Source organism: Varanus komodoensis, unplaced genomic scaffold, assembly GCF_004798865.1.
Source record: "Varanus komodoensis strain SLA01 unplaced genomic scaffold, ASM479886v1 scaffold21, whole genome shotgun sequence".
NCBI classification, from domain to species: Eukaryota; Metazoa; Chordata; class Lepidosauria; order Squamata; family Varanidae; genus Varanus; species Varanus komodoensis.
Window position 1 is genome coordinate 4,968,076 of NW_025335589.1, and position 23,156 is coordinate 4,991,231.

The 23,156-nt window shown below is 39.4% G+C and overlaps 1 protein-coding gene across 12 annotated transcripts in view; it reads right to left on the reverse strand.

Annotated features, from left to right (window-relative positions):
• INPP4B (inositol polyphosphate-4-phosphatase type II B) overlaps nucleotides 1-23,156 on the reverse strand; it is a 307,638-nt gene that overhangs the window by 77,908 nt on the left and 206,574 nt on the right. For all 12 annotated transcript variants that reach the window (XM_044430729.1, XM_044430730.1, XM_044430724.1 and 9 more), the window contains 3 exons: nucleotides 18,796-18,900; nucleotides 13,522-13,630; nucleotides 2,816-2,993 (listed from right to left, as the gene is read on the reverse strand). In XM_044430729.1, coding sequence (XP_044286664.1) covers nucleotides 2,816-2,993; nucleotides 13,522-13,630; nucleotides 18,796-18,900 — 392 coding nt within the window. The remainder of the gene's footprint in view (nucleotides 1-2,815; nucleotides 2,994-13,521; nucleotides 13,631-18,795; nucleotides 18,901-23,156) is intronic.

Sequence of the window (23,156 nt, forward strand, 5' to 3'; positions counted from 1 at the left end):
TAATTTTAAAAAATGTTCATCCTACAGAAATACAGTTCTAAAAGGCACCTGATAGAAAAGATTTAAGGAGATGATGTGATGAAAAGCATAGCAAATGCAGCACCACAGAAATGTTCACAAATGGGAATAGCACTTATGATTAAAATAAAGCCTGAGCATTTATTAGGGATACACTAAGACATAAGCCTTTCTGTTTCTGCTTCCATGGCTCCTCTTCTCTTCTTCCACTCCATATAGATATCTCTCTGACATGCATATTTATGTCCCCACCCTATTCTGATGCATGAGTAGAGCTAGCCATATAACCCTAGTTTTCTAATTGTGTATTTCTCCTCCAGATGTTTTACATTCTTAGTGACTCAGAAATAGTGATAGGCAACTGATATCCAGGGCTGGTGGCTAAAGAGGAAGGTGGCAACGTTGGATGGGCCACCAAAACAGCAGAAAGCACACTGCCATAACAGCACTACTACTTCCAGCTTGAACAGAGCATCCAAGAAGGTCAGGTGGAGCATAAGAGAGTTCTTAGTTGTCATGCCTTTACTCTTTCAGGTGAGGGAATATATCATGTCCAAGAGCACCCAGAGCAGACACCTCATCCCATGTATGTGTCGGGGCCAAACCTACTTTACACAACAGTGATGTTTTCAGCATATTCATGTAGTGGATGTTCAAACACTGAGAAGTGAGATACACATGTGTAACAATGCAGGGAATATACTGCAAAGGAAGTATACTTTACACATGGACATTCCCACGTAAAACAAAGTGACATATTGCAAAAGATCAGTCATTTAACATGTGACGCAGACTTAGTCTTCATCACACCTGCAAATTATGTCAAATGTAGCATATGGGTTCACTTAGCATGTGGCTTCCTGGTCAAGAATAAAAACAACTGAGCAATAAGGAAATATAAACAGCCCTATCTGTGTGTGATTCTGTGTGATTTCTGAAATCACTTACTGAAATAGCATGGGCAATACTACAGGGAAAGAGACCTTTTGGTACTTCCAGAAGAAGTGAACTGGGCCATGGTAGTGTGGGGCAAGAAGCAGTTTTAAGCACCCAGTATGTAGAAACCAAACTTCTGTGGAGTAAAAGAAAATATATTCGATCCTGTACCAGGTTCATTTTTCTTGAAGCAGAACAACACAGAAATGCTCTAACTGGGACATCTTCCTGGTTTCAGATTAGATCTCCAATCCATACATTTTCTTACAGATATTTAGCCAACTGCTAGCTAACTATCCTGCCAGCTCTTTGCAGTTAATGCGTGCCCACATGCTGCATTCACACAACGTAAGAAATGACCCGGTGTTGTTACCATGGTTTGCATTTTTTTTTATCCAACAGATGATCAAGTGTTTCTACATTATGTAGATTCTCTGATGTTGGGAATGCAGGTGATAGTTTTCCTTGGTGCACATTCACTAGCCATGCAAATCTGGATTCTGACACAGAGGATGAGGGGTGGGGTGGTGAGGCAAAGGGAGCTTGGGAACATGGGGTTCAAGTTTTCAGATGATAGAAGTGTCACTTATTTTAGTCAGATAAATCTGGTATGACTCTTGACCCCATGACATGGCGTCAGAGCATTGGCATATTGAAAGGAGGCTTTTAAACAGACCCTTCAGAAGGTATCAGGCCCAGATGGACTCCAAAGGCATCCATAAGCAGTTGTTTAGATTGGGTTCAGCTCTGTGCATGGATACGGATACATTCTGTGAGGGTTGCATTTGTTGGGTATCCTTTGGTGAGGTTTTGCAAAGAAATGCTCTGTTCCTTTGAATGTGTGAAGGAAGAAAAACTTGGTATGTGACAGATCTTCCCTGCTCAGTCCTCTTGCTGTATCCTATCAACTACTGTGCTTGAAATTCAATCCCAAGGTACATTGCTCCCTGCCTTTGCCTGAAATTCAATCCCAAGGTACATTGCTCCCTGCCTTTGCCATCTGTCTCTTCCTCATTGGTCCACATGGAAAGGCTGGATGGCTGGAATGGATCTTGCAGTTGTTCCTCTGAAATATAGTTGCACACCATGACCAGAATCTGGGGTTCAGACAGCAGAACAAGTCATGGTGGTACAGAGAAACCATAGAATAAACTATTGTTTATTAGTTTATAGAACAAATACAGAACAAACTATTCTTTCTTATCATGGTAACTAAGGTCCAAACTTACCATGGTGAAATACTATAACTGGGTTCAGACAGCATGACAGATTAACAATGGTAAAAAACCCATCATGGCTTGTGGTATTGTTTGAACTCAGGCATTAGAAAAGTCTGATATAGCTCTCACTGGTTGAAGGTGACAAAAATCTTAATTTCAGCCATAAAATATATGGCATATCCCATTACATATAACTGGCTAGAACAGATATTTTTGCACTTTGCTCTATTCCCATTGAAGCAGTAGGCTAAAAGAAATTAAATTTTAAAGCAGCAAATGCCATATTTCCATTGCTACACCACAGGCATGTGAAACTCAGACAAACTTGAGCTCACTGACGTTCCCCAATTCCATTTCAAAGCTTCATATCAGACTGTAAACTTTCTTCTTTTCACATGAAAATCCTTGCATATTTTTCAATGTATTTTTTCTTCATGTTTAAAATCCACACAAAGGCTTGACAACAATCAAAATGGAACAAAAAAGGAGTTCCCCTTTCCTCCAGTTAGGCCTAAAGCTTGTAAGCACCAGAATAATGTAACATTTTCTCTTACAAAGGAAGCCTATTTATGCAGACAGAAACAGCAGCTAGGGATTTGGTAGCACTAGTTGCCACTACAGGGGCCATTTCTGAATCTTACCGTTTCTGAAAGCATCTTTAAAGAATTCTTCAAGCTGTCTGGCAAATGCTGCCTTGCAGAATTAAGCAGCACGTCTGTGTGGCTTGATATGAGAGGCTGCAGATGATTGATGTTACTGAGAACTTCTTTTGCCTTGGCTGTGTTTTCAGGTGAATAGTAAATACATTGGTACACAGTACTGCAGAATAATAAATGCAGAGATAAAATATTTTTTAAAAATAAAGTCAAACTTTTAAGGGCCAGATGGCTAATTGTTATTCTGCATGCAAAGTCTCTCACCAACTCAATAATTAATATGGAAGGTATTCCAAAGTTTACTGTAACACATTTCTGGCCATTATTTTAAAACCTAACTTGCAGACAAGACAAGAAAACAGACCTTTCTAGAACAGAGAGATGGTAACCTTTTCTCTGATGAATACTCCAAGCAGGGCTGCTAAAATTAATTATTCCCTTAAGGTTTTTGAATGAACTGTTGTATATGCAGCATGAAACAAGCCCTTTCCAGATATGTTACTTCTAAAGAAAATAGAAGCTGATACAGTCTCCAATGATAGTGTCAACAGTCAATAGTCAACCATTTATAATGGGCTTATATAAAACTCCTTTCCCTATCTCCTATTCCTTACTCTATCTGCCCAATCCAGTTTAGCACCATTCAGAAAAGTGCTCAAGAGTATCATTATGATTCACAATATTTAGTAGTGGTCATTCAAATGAGCTAAAGCATCTGGGACACAACTAATTAATTTGTCACTCTTCAATACTTGCTAAGACACACTGTGCTAAACATACTAATTTATAGGAAAACGAGTAAGGGTATTCTGAGTTAGACTGAGAAAGAGATCAGCAAGAGTGATGTACAGATGTACGAACAACATTCCCACCCCCATTTCTAATTTCACAGATTTGTAATCTTGCAAATAAAGCAACAACCAGTTTAATGAAATAAATACATCTTGTGATCTTTAGCACAATCTCTCATATTTCTAGTCTCCTTTTTACAGCTTTTCTGTACACAATAGTATTCAATTTTCAGGGAATAAGCCCTTCCGGAACACAAATTTTCAGGGAATAAGCCTGGCCCTAACAGTAAAATAACCAAAATGCAAAGGAGCTATGTGTGGCCAATACTTAGATCATCTAGTTGAGTGGCCTTGTAAGGTACCCCAGGAACAACAGAGACAAGTCAGAGGTTTTCCAGGAAAAATCTGAGTACTAAAACCGCAATTAATGGCCGGTTAATGATTGGTTAATCCGATCATACAAGTTTCTTTACTGGCCCAAACAGACCTTAATATAGAACTTTCAGAATGTTAACGTTCATTTTTAGAGGCTGAAGATTCTTAAAAAAACAGCACTGAACTTTGTGAAAGCAGATACTGCTATTAGATGTACTTTCTTTCTCTTTTTCCTACACACCAGTATTATGTATGAAATCTGATAGAAGAATTGTGCACTCTAGATCTTATGAAAGTCATTTCTATTATCACCTCTTGATAACAGAATTTCAGTTGCTAATCTTTAGAAACAGAAGCACTGAATAAATACAGAATGAGGTTCTGAATAAACCTGATGGACAAGATAACTAATTGAAAAGATGAGATTGCTGAATGCATAGTTAGCTATATGACTGAAAAAAATGTAGGCTTGAGGGCAGGGATAATAGTGTAGTTCATGAATGCAATCTTGGCAATGCTGTTTATCATCCCCCACCCAATATATGCAGAGGCTGTGTGTGTGTGTGTGTGTGCGCGCGCGTGCGCGTATAAGTATGTGTGTACATATTTACAGAGGCTATAGTTATGTCTTCTAGATTAAAGTGTTTCTTCCCCTTACCAAACTTAACACTTCAGTACTGTCATTAATCTAATGTATGCATGCAATTTTAAACAACCATATTGCTTGTTAGATTACTTTTAATTTGGTGATGAGCTCTGATTTAAGTGTTACATTAGAACACTCAAAATACTGACTATATAACTTGCAGTGTATTTTGACTAAGTGTTATGGTGTTACTGAGTAACCTTCCACTTACAGATTTCCTAATGTATTAAGAACTGAAGTAAGTTGAATGCCTGGTGTTTAATGATAACATGCTGTAATTCTATTCCTGCTGTTAAGTGAGTAATTTTGTAAATTGAGTTAAATGTGTTACCATCTGGTATTGGGGGAGTTTCTTACAGTCATCACTGGTGTGACACAACCCAGGAGTGGACTAGGCCTCAAACAGAAAGAGCAATCCCTTCCAGGATGTGAAGACATGTATCATGTCCTGCCTTATGCATTGACCCTTGCCCCAACTTCCTCCTCACAAGCACGCAGCAAACAGCAGGGCCACTGAGACGCAGCAGTCCCAGGATGAGGGGAGTTTGGGGCAAGTGACAAGTGAAGGCTAGCAGAGCAATAGAGTGCTGAAAGGGAAATGGATAGGGGACTTCATCCTGGCAGTGGCAAGCAACAGGACTGCTGGGATGTGCACATCTGTTTCCTCTTACACGCCAAATCCCAAGAGTTTTCCCAAATGGTTCAAGGTAGAAAGAAGGATGTACATATTTGGGAAGCTGGAAAGGTTTGATGGGATGCAGGCCAGATTTATGTTTCCAGTTATAATGCTGAGAGTTCACTTAGGGGTTATACGACACATTTTCAATTTGGGATTATTTTGTCTGCTTGCAGTCTAGAAAGTTTTCCAATGTCCTTGTTCAAAATTGTTGAAAAGAAAACATACATACATTATTATCTTTCTCAAATTTTTAATGTGTAAATCACATTAAAATTGGAGCTGATCACTTAAGTAAAGGATTCTGAGTTAGTTATTTTCCTCTTTACCCATTAACTGATTCTAAATAAATGAAGATCTGTCACAAGTAAAATCAATAGAGATATCTTTTTAAGATATGAAGGAAAGCGTGCACTAAGAGCAAAACAAACTCAACAAATTCCCATTGGCTTGGTTCAGACATGCAGTCCTGGGTAGGTAAACCTTACTCCAAGTAGCCAGGAATAGCTGTCAACCCCCACGCCTCTTCTTTCTGCCCTTCCTTCTGTCTTGGGGCACTGATGCTAGCTAGCTTAGATTACAGTTCCCTGCTCTATGTGATATGGGGAAGAGTAGTTAAATACCCAATAAGGTTTTTGTAATCTGCCCAAAGAACACTTATTATGGGGACAGATTAAAAATAGAATAAATAAATACAAATACATTTATTAACTAGATCATGAACCACCCCTAGAGATAAGGAAAGGAAGGGGGAAGGACCATGCTCATTACTATGTATGTTTGTTTCAAGAAGAGGTTAACTAACCTGAAATGTAGGTTGATACTTTATTTCATTTCCTACAACAGTAACATAACCAAACCCTCTTGTAAAAACAAACTGGTATCATTATATTTAATACATATAGAATATATATGAAAAGTATAAGTAGTGCGCCTTGAATTTCTCCTACTGAGCTGTATCTTCCTTGATAAAATCTTAATAGAAAGTTCATTTATTCAATTTCTTTACCACTCTATAGCCAAAATTCTCTGAGAAAATCACAAACAATCTGAAATACAACAAAATAAAAGCATGATATAAAATGATGTAACATGCAAGATTTTAAAGCATTTTAAGACATCTTAAGGCCATTAACAATGAAATACCTGGACCTGGATATACCTGTATATAACAACTTTCCTTAAAAGCCCCATCATATGTTGTTTTAAATGCTTGGGAGTAAAGTTGTAGCCTGGTGCTAAAAAGATGACAATGTTGGCAGCAAGTAGACAATAGTAAGGGAAACATTCCTCAATCGGGGGCTACCATGAAACCAAATAGACAGCAGCATTCAATATGGCTATCCATAATTGATAACTTATCTCACAAAGCACTTAGATGGCCAAGTTTGGCCATCTAACTGGGCTGTGCTCCTGCTCACGAGGAGGCCTGGCTGAGGCTGCATATCTTAACAGCGCCTCAGTCCTCCTCTCCCTGTCCCTCAGAATACCCATCTGATGAGAGCCAGTGTGGTGCAGTGGTTCAGAGCATGGGACTGGGACTCAGAGGATCTGGGTTCGAGTTCCCGCTCAGCCATGGAGCCACCTGGGTGACTTTGGGCCAGTCACCAACTCTCAGCCCAGCCTACCTCACAGGGTTGTTGTTGTGGGGATAAGATGGAGGAGGAGAATGATGCAAGCTGCCTTGAGCCCTTTGTAGGAAAAAGGCAGGATAGAAATTGAAAAATAAATAAATAAATAAATTCTTGAAGCTGCACCCAGCGCAGAAAAAATTGTGCTGGCTGCAAAGTTGGCAAGAGGGTGCTCTGAGGCTGGAGTTTCAGCTCTCAGCTTGGACCATTTTTAGAGAACTGGAGCTGTAACACCTACTTTTGCTATGGCTGTCTCAACAGCATCTAGCAGCCAGAGGATCACAGCCTTAGTGACCAAAACCATATTTAGGTTAACTTCTAACTAGATCAATCAACTTCGGATCTTAAAACTTGAAGTAATAGTTAAATTATATCTCATTTGTCCTTATGACATATGTGTAACATGGGCCATTGTTCCTTATAAATAAATGTAGTTTAAAAATTAGCAACAAACTTTCTGCTGATTTATGAGGCAGAATTTAAATGACTTGCTTAAGGCATGGCAGAAATGGGACTCAAACCCAAATCGATGTTCAACACTCTGTTGACTAGCTTTGTCCTTCACTTCTGTAATAAGTCTTTAGGGACAATTTCAGTTTCCTTGAAGGTTTGTAACAGGGCATTAAAAACCTCGTAATGACAAGCCTGTGTGTTTTTGCTTCAACACATCTCATCTGATTAGCTTTTGAATGAGCGGGAAAAGTCTTTGGTGTATTCTGAAAATGATTTATGGACATTTTAAGCACTGAAACGCTGCATCAATTTAACTTACAACCCATCAACTACATGTTGCTGCACAGTGTGGTCTTAAAAATAATAATCTAGGCTGCCATCCACTTTAACCGAAAAGATGAATCTTCCCATTTACGAGAAGATGAAACATCCTATATGTTAGCACTGCAGAACAAATTAAGACCAAGCCTGGACAATTTACTGTGAATTGTTTGTACATGCTTTTGAAGGCTGTGGCAACAAAACCTCATGCACTAATAAATCAGTTGGATTCCAACATGCCACAGTATTTTTCTTCTAGGAGCTCTCTGCATTTCTGGAAAAAAAAAAAAAAAAAAGAACAAAACAACTCCAAGGGGTGCAACTGATTGCATATTAAAGACCTCTCTTTTCAAAACCATGAAATCCAGTGATTATAATGAAGTATCTAAATATTTCAATAAAGCAGATTAGATGATATTTTTAACGAACCAACTGCTGGTAGTGAAACTTTCATTTTGAATGGTTAAATTGGTATTAAGAGAATATGGAATCAAGCTTGGGAATTTGAGTTTGAACATGTTCACCACTTCCATATCTTGATTAATTTCTAATTCAAATTTACAAGAAACCATAGCCTTCCTGTTTGGATGAAATGGCAAAGCATAGTGTGTGGCATGGAAATAAAGTCATGCTTGTGACTAAAAGAATTTATTTATTTAAAACTTTTCTATACCATCCCATCACAGATGTCTTGGGACAGTTTACAACACCATTAATAAAATAGAATAAAAATAGAAATAAGACTAGGAGTGACCTATGAGCCTGAGGTTCATGCCTATTCATTCATCCATATAGTAATCCTTGGTTGGAGTTGCATCTGAGCAGCCCACAGAAACTGATCTTCTACCGTTCACATTCTCTAGTTCCAGAATAAGGCAGCATGGCTTAAGACTTCCCATTTGCTTCCTATCAGTCAGCTTCTGCCTCTAAGATAAACTGCAGAAATAGCATGTGTTTTGCAGGCAGAAAGTCCTTAGTTCATTCTTTGACATCTCCAGAGATAGAACTTTGGTGGCTGTTGATGTACACAATTTGGGAGAACTGCTGTCACTCAAAACTCTGGTCTAGATAGTCCAATTATTTAGAAAACAGTTCCCTATGCCAAAATATATGTACAGTGTCCAGACAGAGATATTGGATTGGATCCAGTCTTAGTTACACTTAGAGTAAGCCTTCGTTTCCACTGATGTTAATGGATCTAGTTCTACTTTATCTAGGTCTAACCAAGTTTACATTTAAACATTGAAAAACCTGCCAAAGAATCTGTTCTAGTTTTATGTGAAGAGTTTGAAGAAAGGAACTAAGACTGCAAACAACTCCGATTTCATTAGAAGAACCAGTGACTAAGAGAATCTCAGGCTCAGTGTTTATTAGTCCTAATCCAGTCCATTGTCACAACCGGGCATCAATTTAGCACCTCCACAGCTTCACTCGATGAAGATGAAAAGAAGAACTACATGTCATCAGCACATGGATGGCAACACATTCCAAAATTCCTGATGACCACACTCAGTGGTTACACATAGATATTGGGGACAAAACCAATTCCTGTGTAATCCTGTCCTAGAGAATCCACAGGGCTTTCTCCCTCATAAAGTTAATTAAGACAATCTTCCCAACCCACACCCTCAAGTTCTTTTTAAGTGCCACTTAGAAATGAACTGCACATCTTGAAGAATTCTCTCCCCTGGTCCATTTCTGTTCACCATTGAACTGTCTTTCCACCATTTGTCCCGGGTCTCTTTTTCTCTTCTATATTCCATCCACAGCACGTCTTGGAGGATGTAAAGAAAGTGGGTATGAGAAGTTCTAAATTATATTTGACTTTGCACAAACACAGCAAGGGATTTTCCCTCTCCTTTTCCTTACTCTGTTCTTTGGGAAAAGTGGGTTCACATCGTTGCAAAGAAAAGAATCTGTGGCTAGCTGCTGCTATGCAGCAGTGGAATTACAAGCTTTAATTTAATTTTTCAGCAATTTTTCAGTGGAGCAAAATACAGAGTATCCAGTTCTACAATCCTATGCATGTCTACTCAGAAATAAGTCCCAGTAATGAACGACAATGTTCTTTATTGAACGACATGGGACTTAATATTACATGAGTAGAGCTGGCTGGAGCCAGGGGTCAGCCTAGAAGACCCAGGATACACCTTCTGATTTGCTATGTTTCTATGTTACTCCCAAGAAAATGCATAGGATAGAAGCCCCATTTACTTTTGAGGGGAAGTTTGTAACCTGAACCACTGCAGGTTTTGCTCAGAAATGAGACCAAGCTGAGATCATAGTACTGAATAGTACTGAAGGCTTACTAAGCTGTATACCTCATACTGCTCAGCTGACATGCCTGCACTTTTAGCTGAGTCCTATGCTCATTCTGTCATCTGTCTCTGTGTTTCCCTCTCCTCTCCTCTCCTCTCCTCTCCTCTTCCTCCTCCTCAATAAACTTTGGTTTCAGTGGGAAAGGAAAAACACTTGGCACACATCCAGAGAAGCTTTCTGCATAAATTAGTCCAACTATTGAATGCAGACTCTTTGGCTGCATTTGGATACTGCCTTGATACAAACTAAGTTGTGGCAAGGAGAAGTCAATGAGAGTCTGCCCATGACAACATGGGGATAGAGGAGAGTTGCAAAACCCCCAAAACATCTGTGTAATGGAGAATTGCTGAAGGGTAGAAAAATGAGGAAGGATTGCTCTGTGGAGGAGCAACAGGTGATCGATCCCCACCTATAAGGGGGTTGCAAGGTGTGCTTCATACTTAATCCCTAAAAAGGGAATGCTGAGCTTTAATCTTTGTGGAATAGGGAGGGAGACTGGCAATTGTTCAGTGGTGGGAGAAAATAATTCGGTATATGTTCAGGGGAACTCTTTTGTTAACATTGTGGTAAAATGTAAAATGTATTTTAATAATTCTGAATTTACATACATACATTTATTCATTAAAAACTTTTCTACTCCATCCACCACCAGTGTCTCAGGATGTCTTACAATAAACGCAGGTAGAATAAAACAAAACATGGCAGCGCATGAACACATATATACATGCACGAATTTATATTATGAGCCTGTGTCCAATATTTTAAGTACCTAGCAATTAACAGCAGGGGTTAAGAAGTCTATGCTTTACATGAAAAAGTGTACACAGGCAAAGTTGGCAAAAAGAAGACAAATATATATGTATATTATGGGTGGCACGATCTTATGGCCCCTGAATAGCATCTGGAAGCACATAAAACAGTTTAGATTTGCAGATCTGAGCTTGGAAAAGAATGCAGAGCTGGGGAGCTGCACTCAAGTTGCTGCTTCCCCCATCAGAGGCAGCACAGAAGACTCAGGCCGGCTGCTTTGCCAAGGTCAAAAGGCCGACCCAACTTAATACATTTGCGTCTGCACATCATAGAATAAAGTTCAAATATATTTAATATTCATAACACATATTTTTAAACTGAACATCTGGTATTGCACCAGTGTCTAACGGGTTTGAGAGACCTCCCCAGATTATAAGAGAAGGTAATCTCCTGTTTCTCTTTAGAATTCCGGTTCAGTTAGTGTACAGGGAACAGCTGCCACTTTTTAATCTATTTACATTATATTCTGCCTGGTATTCTCAAGGTGTTGATTCTTCCATCAATCCAGGACTCAGAGAGGTACTCCCAATGTAAAACAGACATATTTAAATTGTGAAAGTTAACTGAGGAAAATGCTAAGTAGCCTCAAAACATCTTTGGGTTGCTAGATAAACACAAACTTGTAAAGATAATGTTGTTATGGCCACAATGAAATGATTTGCTGCTTTTAGAGCCCAAGATGCTGTTGGAACCATCTCGGCTTGGTGCAGTGTTTCAAGCAGAATATTGTGTCCATTTTCCTTTCAGAGCTGTTTTGCCTGCCACCCCCTGCCCCAATAGTAAAAAAAAAACCTTGTAAAGTCAATAGTAGCATAGATTTTTAAAAGAAAACTCAGGAAATGGTCTTATTCTAAGTCTCCCTCACACTATTTGACCAATGGGAGAAGTTTAAAAGGAAATCAAAGAGAACTAGAGTCAAGAGTGAAAAATTTAGAACTGCACAGATTTATTGTTTTCAATTTCTTTCTTATTTTTGTTTATTTTAAAAATTTAAAACTACTAATAAACCATGACTAAACAATTACTAATTAAACATAATTAAGCAGTATAATAGCAGTGCTCCCACCACCAGGACCAACAAATTGTGTTAATTAATGTAAGATCATTTGTTCATTCAGGTTGCCCCCCTCCCACTTCCCTTCCAGAACTGCAGTGACTCTGATTATTGTTCACACCCCTTTCCTTTTATTAAGACACATTCAATAAACAGTCTACAAATATGTTCAACATTATTTTTGTTTATCAAACCTTTTTTCCATTTAATATCGCAAGTTAACTTATCATTGATAGCTATATTCCAGACTTCTTTATATCGGTCAACTATTTGATAATCACTTTTTATTTTCCAATTCCTTGCTGATATTATTCTTACTGGTGTTAATAGAGCTTCACAAATTTATGAAATTCTAATTCCTGCATATGTTGTCACTTGATGCTTCCACATAAGGCTCAGCTGTGTAACTGCACTGCCTCATTCACGGACAGCAATGCTTTTCTTTGACATCTTTACTTCCTCCATCTTTTCTCCTACCAGAAAAAAATTCTGTTAAGGAAAAAATATGGAATAGCTGCCCAATGCATTTTGAGTGTAAATGCTAGCAGACACCTAACTGGAAGCATGGGTCTGTTTTCCCTGTTCTATTACATACTCAAGACTAATATGGTACTTGTTGAAATTGCCCCAAGATTGAGTTTGAAAATTAATAATTTCAGCGGCACCTCAGCTTTCTATCAAAACTTGGCACTTCCAATGGTGTGCACCACCTTGTATTACAAGGTAATCAATAATAAATCATCTATGTTCAGATATTGCAAATGGTGCTCTGAATTATTTTGAATGGTATTGTTTTTAAAGGGTTTTTTTGTGTGTTTTGATGATGTTGATGTTTTCATTGTTTTGAGCTGTTGCACTCTGCTTTGGTAGCTTTGGTACCAATTGAAGCTTCCAGACTTGCTTCAAAGAAAGTACCATATAGATCTCATAGCTGTGGTCTAAACATGATGTGCCTACAGCATGGATAACTATGCACTCAGGTCACAATTGGCACATTACACTTAGTTGTGTGAATGCACCACAGGTAGCTTCCAAAACAGTCCGGCTTAATCTATTTTCTGAATTGCTGATTCAGTGTCTGAACTAAATCTTGTGACTGGTGCATGGCAATGTTTGCTTATGCAAACTTTTACATATCTGCCTGTATACTACAGGTAATAAACAATTGTAGGTTTGTGCATGGAGCACAACAACTGCCACCAAAGTAATGCTCCCTGCAAGTAATTTGCTCACCTTTTTGAGTGCACAGAGCACCTATGGCTTTCCCCAGTCAACCTCGGTTCTAGCAAACCATATTCTTAGCCCCGAATTACCTGCCATGGCACAGAATGCTCCATAACAGTTAAGCCTTCCTCCATCTATACTATTCCTCCAATAGTGACCTCCCCACCCAACAACACACAAGTGGGTTAAAAAAGAGGGAAGTTTTCAATGGAATAAGACATGGTCATTCTATTGATATTTAGCAACCTGATTGTTTTGTATATTGCTTGTAGCATTATACAGTGTTATTAAATTCTGTGCAAAAACATTTGGCAGTAACATTTTATAATAGGAAGGAACTAGGTAGCACAATAGGTTTTATTTCATAGTGAATTACTGCTAATATACTTACTTTCGCCTTTCTGACTCAAATTTATTCAATAGTTTTTGAAGACCACCATTTTTAAAACCCTGAAAATGTGCTGCAGGAGCTCCTACTGTAATGACATCATAAAGAACATCTGCAACAGGAACAAACAAATACTGAGGTTTGTACACAAAGCAGTATAGTTGTACTGAATCCTCTGCATATAACAGTTGCAGTACTTCTTTTGAAGCATGTGTTTCTTACTCTAGAGCATTACTGTAGGGTTTAACAGTGTGTAATAAATACATTTAAGTATTGCATTCCTAGATGTGTCCCAGATAAGATACAGCTTCCCCTCAAACTGATCTCACCAATCAACTGACAGACTTAGGAGGTATTGACTCTGAAGCTTAAATAAATGGCAGCAATTTCTTTTTTTAAGCAAAGTCATGTTTCTATGAGTGGTAGGAAACAAACAAAAAACATTCTCTTGTAATTGCACCTACTTTGTCTAATCCTGTTCTGCCGATAGTTTAAAAAAAAAAAACTTCAGCAACTTTCTTTAGCCGGTGTGATATAACTTTTTGGCAGTTTAGCCCATCATCATTCCCATCCTACAGTGGTTTTCCAGCTTTTGTGCAGTTTTCCTCATTCTAAGATGTTGAAGTTTAGAACAAGCTCCCTGCTGTGGCCCGCCTGGCACCAAACTTGTCATCTTTTCAGTACCAGAATAAGACAGCCCTCTATGCTGAGATCTATTTGATTACCCAGGTGCCCAAGAGTGATTTCTCTTCCTTTGCAGTGCCATTTTCTTTTTACAGTGTGTTTTAAGGTATTTTATACTCATTTTAAATTAATTTAAGTTGCTCTGTTTGTATGATATGTTATTATTTTGTTTTATGCACTGTTGTAAACCAGCCAGAGAGCTTTGGCTGTAGGATAGTATAGAAATGAAAGTAATAACTGATGATGAAAAAGAACTGCCTTTAGTTACTAGTAATAAGAACTTTAAGCAAAAACATGTCATGGGATTTTTGTTTGGTTTTGTTTAGTTTTACTCTTCACTAGGGATGTGGTGAACCTCAGTCGTCATCCAGTGCTCATCCCTCTCTAAGGAACAGAGCTGAGCCCAGAAGTTCACGAGTGATCATGGACCCCCAGACATGCAATCAGGAATATTTCCCAGCTGCCGTCCCTTGAGACCAACCTCCCTCCCTGCTTGCTGCTGGCACCAGCACACAGGAAAAAGGGGTGCACTGAGGAGGCATGCTGGCTGCCTTTTCTGGGAGCCAGTCGTGATGCTGCTTGCATGGAACACGGGGCTTCATTTCTGGTGAGCATCCAGCGAACCCTTGGTGCGCATTCCAGGAACTCAGACTCTAGGCTGCTGCAAAGAGGATCAGAGCTTAGGAAGCCGAAAAAAGGGAATCCAGCAGATTTTTTCCATCCAAAGTGGATTCCTCATACATCTCTAGTTCTCACCCCTTATGCCTTTGGCCCAGTCCCTTTTGGTTTCATCCCCCCCCCCCCAACAATGTAGTGTGGCCCCAAGAGCTGTTCTGAAACTGAATTTAGCACTGACAGAGGATCCACGCCCTCAGCCACAGGTGTGGGGCACATCATAGACCTGATTGCTGGTTTTGATGTAAAGGGACTACAAAAAGAGTCATAGACTATACAGGTAGTCTCTGGGTTCCAAATATCTGGGTTATGAGCAACCCAGCACGCAGACTGCCATAACCCCTATATGAGTATCTCTAAAGAAAATTTGTGAATCTTTCTAGGGAACTATATGACATGTTTGGCAACATGTCATCAATGGCCATATAGTTCCCTAGAAATATTCATGGTTCTTCCCTAGAGATATAAATGCAGCTAGAAATAGTCATAGTTATACCTAGGGATCTATGCAGTATAAACATGAAGCATCTCTCAGTAGCCACGTAGTTCCCTAGAGATACAGCAGTCATGGCTTTTCGTTTCACAGCATCAGCTCAAGCCAACTCGTTTCGGGACACATGCAGGGCTTCAAGGATGAAGCAGAACCACGGCAAAACAGTTTCTGGGAAGGGAAGGGCAGAAAGAGAAGTGCCCCAATGTCTTCTCCCTACTCCTCTGCTACTTTGCTGTTTAAAGCTTGAAATCCTGTTTTATATTCAGGACTTCCCAATCCATGAGATAACATTAAGCCCAATGTTAACTAACAATGATGGAGATGGACCTGGTGCTGGAGAATCAGGGTTTGATTCCACTGCTGGAGGGGGAATTGCCACTACTTTCTTGAAGTAGGTAGGACTCAAGGGTTGTTTGTACAGCCACTTTCTTTTTCTCATCATAAATGGCCTTGTAGCAGCTGAGGGCCTAGTTACAAGGGCAAATGCTAAAGGGGAAATAGAACGATATTAGTATGCCCATACTACAGATTGGGTAATGATGCTGAATTGATAGCAGAGAATGGGAGGGAGGGAGAACCTGTCTGAGTAGAATTTGGCAGGCTCAATCCCCTCCAGGCCTGCAAGTATTACCCAATTCTATAAAAAGAAAGTAAGTTCTGTTTATTTTCTCTGTTTTGTTTTAGGTTTGGTTTTGTTTGGAACTGTGGCATTTTATTATTATGATTATTGTAAATTAGCAGAGTAACTCAAAAATATTCATAAAATAAACAAACAGAAACAACAAAACAACATACGTACTTTATAGGGCTCAAAATGCTTTATATACATGATTTTGTCATAATCTATGCAAGAATAATAGTGACCTAGTTTAACTCTATAAGCCACTGATTTGAAAGAATATTCTAAACTACTTTAAGAACTGTTCTCTTATTGGTTTTTTACAATACTTTATATCTACACATATTCATACTGATTCTCACTCTCTCTATCCAGTACCTGTAGTTACTTTATTATTACTGTATTATTATAATTATTATGATGTTGTATTGTGTTTATGTTTTAATGAACATGGAAGTGTTTCTTAAGTGTTTTAGATGCATATAAAGGTAAAATATATAGATATACTAAGACAAATGTTTACATATACACATACCAAGACAATCACATTGGATCATGTGATCCCACTTATATTTGAATTCAACTTAAGGATATTTTCAGGAATCAAACTTGTCTGTAACCTGGGGACTACCTGTACATATTTTTCTCCAGATATAACTTATTTGTTTTTATTTTGTAGGTGCCATGTTTAAACAGAATTTCATTTAAAGGACAATCCTTGCTTCTTTTTAAAAATATTCTGGTAATAAAAGTTTCTGTTAGCAGAACACTGTACACATTATTAAGAGTTAATGAACTGTATCTTAGTGGTATGGTTGGGATTCAAAATAGACTCAAAGAGCTGTTTTAACATCGATGCTTTAAAATTTGATTTAAAGGCAGAAGTAAAATATTTTGATTAGTCTCAGAAAGCTCCTGTAATCATGAACACATTGCTTATTGTGGGTCCATCCTTGGGATTTGGAATATAGATCATTGTCTGCTAAAGGCTTCAGAATTAAACACAGGACTAGCTTGCTGCCTATCAGTATAACAGGTAGGAATTATAGATGAAGAGAAATCAAGAGTGTGGATGGGGAGTGGGGATGGGCAGGAGAGTATTTTAGCCTAATTAGCAATGGGAGAACCAGATACGCTTGAGTATGGCAATATTCTCCAAACTCCATTTGAAAGTTTAGTTCACTCTTTCCATTGTTATTTGCAACCTCTAATTGGAAAAGTGTGCATTTTCACCTGCATGTTTCTGAAATGCACACTTCCCCTAATGCCTAAAATATGAAAATGCGTATTTTGAGGTAAGAGGCACATTTTAGAGTGTGCATTTTTCAAAGGATATGCATTTTTAAATGAAAATTTGGGAATGTGCTATCTTTTCTCAGTAAATGCCCCCGTGTACATATTTGTGGCTGAGAATGGGGCAAATTCTGAACATTTTCAACTGGAATGAAATTTGCATCCATCTGGAAACTAGACACTTTTGCCTCCCATTGCAGGAACATCATGACCTTAGAAGGCCACAAGGAGGGGATCAATGGCACTTCCACCACCACGAACATGGCATGGAGCATTTCTCCATGAACGGGATGAGGAAATGCTGGCTTTATCCATAAAATGATATCATTGAGCATGAATGCCTCAGTTTATAAGAACATTCCTTATTATTATTTTGTTAACAGATTTAAGTGGATTTTAATATTCAGTGGATATTTACAGGGCTGCTGCAACCAGACAATAATTTAAAATGTTAACATGGAAGCATTTAGACCATAATATCAGGTAGCTCTGAATATAGGCAGTCCCTGACTTATGAATGCCCAAGTTATGAACAATCCATCCTTATGAACAAACTTCCATAAAGCCTGTTGATTTTAAAAGTCACTCTGGAAAATAACCTTCCCCATAGAGAGAGAGAGGAAGAGGAAGGGGCGGGGAGAAGAAGCATGTCCAAAGCATGTCTTTCTGTCCCACCCATCTAGAGGGAAATCCCTCCAGACTTTCCTTGGTGCACAGAGGAGGCACTGGTGAGTTGGGGTGGGGGGCGCTAGAGACATTCATGGTTTTTCCACTTTCCTGTGGGCCCTGCACCGCTAACTCCTGTGAATATGGAGGCCTGGCTATATGTGACCTCCTCAAGACCCTTGCATTGAATGGACAACTATAGAACTAGAGCCTATGTGTGTGTTCTACATAAATGAGACTCTGCTGAGGCAAGAACACAGACCTTGTAGAATTCTACCCCCTGGAGGAGAAGCTTCTGTCCTGCAGATGTCCATGATCAACATGTGGATTTTGGAACAGGGCTGTTCAAAGTTAATGATTCTACGCTTCAGAATGGGCAGTTTTTAGAACATGTTTTCCACACTCAAATATCTACCCTTTCTACAGGATGTTTATGCACTTATTGATTTGCTAAACAATGCCATCTATTTTGCTAATTTCAGAAAGCCTTCCTATGAGGAAAGAATGCTACAGTGAAATGAGATCTATTGGGTGACAAAAATAAGTGAGGAATTTTGCAGTCACTGCATATAAGCTGCATCACATAATATATTTTCCCCACTGCATAAAGCTGGGCAGACCTTAAGAAATAACAGGAGCTACTTTTACTTAGGGCAGTTATGAGAAGGAGCACAACTTGCAAAGAGATTCAATTAAATCCTGATTATTTTTGTTGAAACAAATATCTTCTGTGCATTTCTATAGTTTACAGGTCTGCAGCTAATATGAGTCAGGGAGAAAAAGAGGTTATTTAACAGAAGCTGAATAAAATTACTAAGCAGGAAACTGCATACAGAATAGAGTTTACCTTTTAACCGAGGACTGTGCACATGCATTCTCTGCAGATGTAGATTGATTGGAACAAATTCTAGCGTCTTTTCCCCTTTACTGCAACTCGATTTGAAGGAAGAGCCTGGAAAGCAAAAGTGTAAAGAATCATTATCTCAAGTGCCTGCCAGATGGCTTATCCTTCTTAAAATGCCAGGATAATACTTCTACTTTGTCAACGTTTTTACATTACTTTTAATGGGTTATTGTGCATTAAGAAAAGAATGGTTTGCTGTCTCCATCAGCAAGTACTGTGAAGGCAGAGTACAAAATAGCTTTTCATTCATGAGCAAATTAATATTTGTGCCCCATCATATTTAGTGATTGATGTTCTCAAAATCTGTCCATGGCATATTGGAAATGATGTCAGAGTTAACTTAATTACATGTATATGCTGCATGTGGGTGTGTACACTTATGGTACATGCACACTAACTACACTAGGACCCCAAAGTAGTGTGTTCCTGTACCTCAGGACAGTTTCACAGTCTCCTAAATTCATTTTTGAAAAGTCCTGTATAAAATCAGTAGAAAAACTCTGGGTTGCAATCATGTGGCCACAAAAACATATTTCTTTGGTTGGATCCTCTAGATAAGATCCTCACCCCATGCTCCTTTGGTAGAAGGCTTTCTTTCCCCATTCTCCTCAATGCATCACAATGAAAAACCTCTTCTGGGATGCCTGAGATCCTCTGAAAGACGATAGAAAGGGATGCTCGACATGGCGGAGGAGGACAGTGCATTAGTTAAAATCTGGTACAGCCATCCTTGCATGTGGGGAACTCTGTAGAACATCTGCAGATCCCCTTTTCCCATGGCAGCTCCCCATACCCATCTCACTCTATCCCTGAGGATCTGCTGGCCTTCGGGCAGCTTTTTGTGGGGAGCAGGGGTGGCAGAAAAGTTGCCTTTCACAGGTCCGTGGTTCTGACAATCAATCCTCTCATTTCTATACACACAAGGGACTTGTGGCTATGGATTCTCAGTAGGTGTTCAATATGTGCAAGTATTTTAAAGATATAAATGATCTTTTGTTGCTTTGTATTATTTTATGATTACATTTTTTTCTTTTTATTACATATTTGTTGTCCAATGTTCTTATATATAAGCAGAGTTTTGCAAAACCTGATGGCTGTGTATGTGCTTTATAATGCTTGCAGGGTGGAGAAAAAAAAATAGTAAACTTGACAAATTTAATGAGTTTTCCAGAAAATCTACAAAAAACCATTTAAAATGTCTAATTATATGTTTTGGTGATGCAAACCCTGTTCTAAGCTTTTAAACCCACACACAAAGGAAAAGAATGGAAATGGATTTGTGACCTACATATTTAATTAGAACAAATATAATTCCTAGTTGTGAATATCTGTAACTTTCTTACATCCCATATGGGAGCTATTCAAAGTGGTGTTGTTCCAAGCTAAGCAGGTCTGGGCTTGGACAGCACTACATGGATCAGCTGAGGATTCCCAGATTGCAACTGGGATACAAAGTCAGTCTTGAAACATGGTGCCCTTCCAGATGTCTTGAACAGCTGGGTATTCTAGGAGACATAGTCCAAGATCAGGAGGTCACCAGGCTGAGAAAGGCTATAGCGTTGCTTAGATAAACACACACAGATCCCAAAATAAACAAACGGAAAACTTTGCCTCTGCTAAATAAGCAACAATTAAGACTAGTACAGTACATCATACAATAAGGAATAATATGTGTGCAACATTTTATGCAGAACTACGACATTTTTATGCACTAGTTGCTCAACAGTTCCAAGCCAAACAGTATATTAAATGTACAATTGAATTTAATGTATCTAGATTTGTTTTATCTGTTTTGTTTTAACCAGCAGCCACATGCAAAGCGGCGAGATGGGGTGGCTGGCCATTGCGAAGCACACACTGGGAGGAGAGACAAGGAGTGTGCAGACAGCCAGTCAACATCCTGCTGGCAGCAACTCAGCTGCTGATAGGCAGAGCAGGACAGCAGAAAATGTCAGCTAGAGTAGCCTGCCGCCGCCACAGCTGCTCTTGCTGCTGAACTTGCTCTTGGAAATGGGGAGACTGTTAAAAAAATTGTAACTGGCGTCACACATAATGACAATGGTGAAGCATGGCAAACCTAGAACAGGTCATACTTTTTCCATGGGAACTTGTGTTAACCAAACGTGTCATTGCTTCATCATGTTTTTCAGATTCACACATAATGACAAGCAGTCACCAGCATGGCTTGTTGTTATGTGTGAATTCAGCCATTGTCAGGTTTGGTCCCAGAGGACTTTGCAAGCATATGGCATACATAATCAGCATGTGTCAAGCCCAAAATGCATATAGGATCATATTTCGTACAAGTCCAACTAGACTATACGCAATGACTCTGGAGTAAAAGCAAGGACGGTAACACAGAACTCCATACTGCTAAGTACTTTTTGTAAGTTATATACTGGGAAAGTTTCCACCTAGGAAAGCCCTTAGAAGGGGTAGGGAAATTGTTAAGCTTCTCACATGCTCATCCCATCAAAAGTGTTGTGTTGGGTCACTGATTATAATTAAAAGCCTCATGTCAGAGGAAAAGTCTACAGCGACTATAGAGATGATGCATTCACAACCCACTCTGCAGAGGAAGCAGTGCTATTCTCTTGGGTCAGTGGGGGAAACTTGCAACAGCTGTCTGGCAACAGACTGTCAGTCCCATAAGCACTGTGAATCCCAGGCACAGAATGGAAAATCTATCATAAAAGGATAGAAACCTGCTCATTGGTTGATGGATGACTCCTTTTAAACAATAACTTTCAGAAAGCAATCTTTTAACAATGTCCTAATGCATTCATGTGAATTTGTGTTATTGGAGCACAGTTATTGGACAAAGCCTACATTTTATGCGCTAGATTTGGGATGGCAAATCTGTGGTCCTCCAGATACCATTGGATACCAACTCTCATCAGCCCCAGCCATCATGGGCAGTAGTCAGGAATCAGGTAAGTTGCAATCCAGCAACATATGAAGGGTCACAGATCCCATCCATGGGCTAGGCAATCAACTGCAAAATCAAAGTATGAGCCTCATTTGAGCTGCAGACATTTGTAGCTGCAAACATTTTTACCATTCAGTAGGGACCCTTAGGGGAGTTAGGCAGGCAAAACTACTAGTCACCCATGATGCAGCAATGGAAGGGGCAAGGGGACTTTCCACCATTGCCCTTAGGGACCATGAAGAAGTGGGGAAGCACACATTTGCTGAATGAGCATCCCTGCACAGGTGCAGAATAATGCGTTGGTGTGAATAACCACTCAGCAAACAGAAACGTATATGATGTTAGCTGTCACACTCCAGCCTTCCACCACTGCCTCACGATACCTAAAGGTAACTCTGAAGTGACTGGAAGGTGGCTAGAAAGATTTTTCATCAGTTGGTTATTATACCACTGACAACAAATAAAAGCAGAGCAGTTAGTAAACTTTTAATTGCCTGCAGTAGTTTAAGAACCTGGCAAAATGCTTGGTGCCCAAAAGAATGCCAAGGAAAACCACCCTGAAGCTCTACAGGGCCAGGAAGATCTTTTCTTTGTCATGCCTCCACTGGAAGGCCCTTGAGGTGCTGAAAGGAATCATCTGTCACCAACAACTCTCAAGACCAGGACCAAATGTCCTCTGAGGGGAATACCATGAATGCATCACCTGCAGAAAACAGGGAATCTGCCTCAGAAGTAGAACCAGTGAAACCACCCAGGTAAAATGCCAATTTAAAAGCAGGAACTCAGAATTGGTCCTAGACTGGTCTAAGGCAGAGGTCTCCTAAGAGAAGATATATTCACATGCATAAGCCTTGCTCACAAGGAGGACCTTTTGAGCTGCAGTCATTAACAGCTAATTTCTGAGGCTTGGATGTGGTTCTGACAGCATCTTCTTAAAAGCCGCCATGCCAGACCAAGAGAGTTGCTGGAAACAATGTTGGCTATTCTTTTTTGTGCATTAATGCCAGACTACTTCTTTGACTGATTTCTGGCATGAGTTCTGGCTGCCTCATGCCTGCTGTGTTGCTTTAGAAGCATGTTGACTGTGACCCAGGTGGTTGAGGCCTTGCCTTCTGCCTGATCCATGTTTATGCTGATTACTTAGAACTCTTGAACCCTGCAATTGCTAGGCTGCAGATTCTGGAAATGTGACATGTGATTGTCATCTGCTTTACTGCTAACCTGGAGGGAAGCAAGAAAGGCTTCACCAATGCAAAGTATTGAAGGCACTTTCCTTTTCCAGAAAGAGAAAAAGTGAACAAGTAAGGCTGTAAGACAAAACAAATGCCAATCCTGCAAATTAAGAGCTTTTAGAATCCTTTTGTAGGGCAGGACG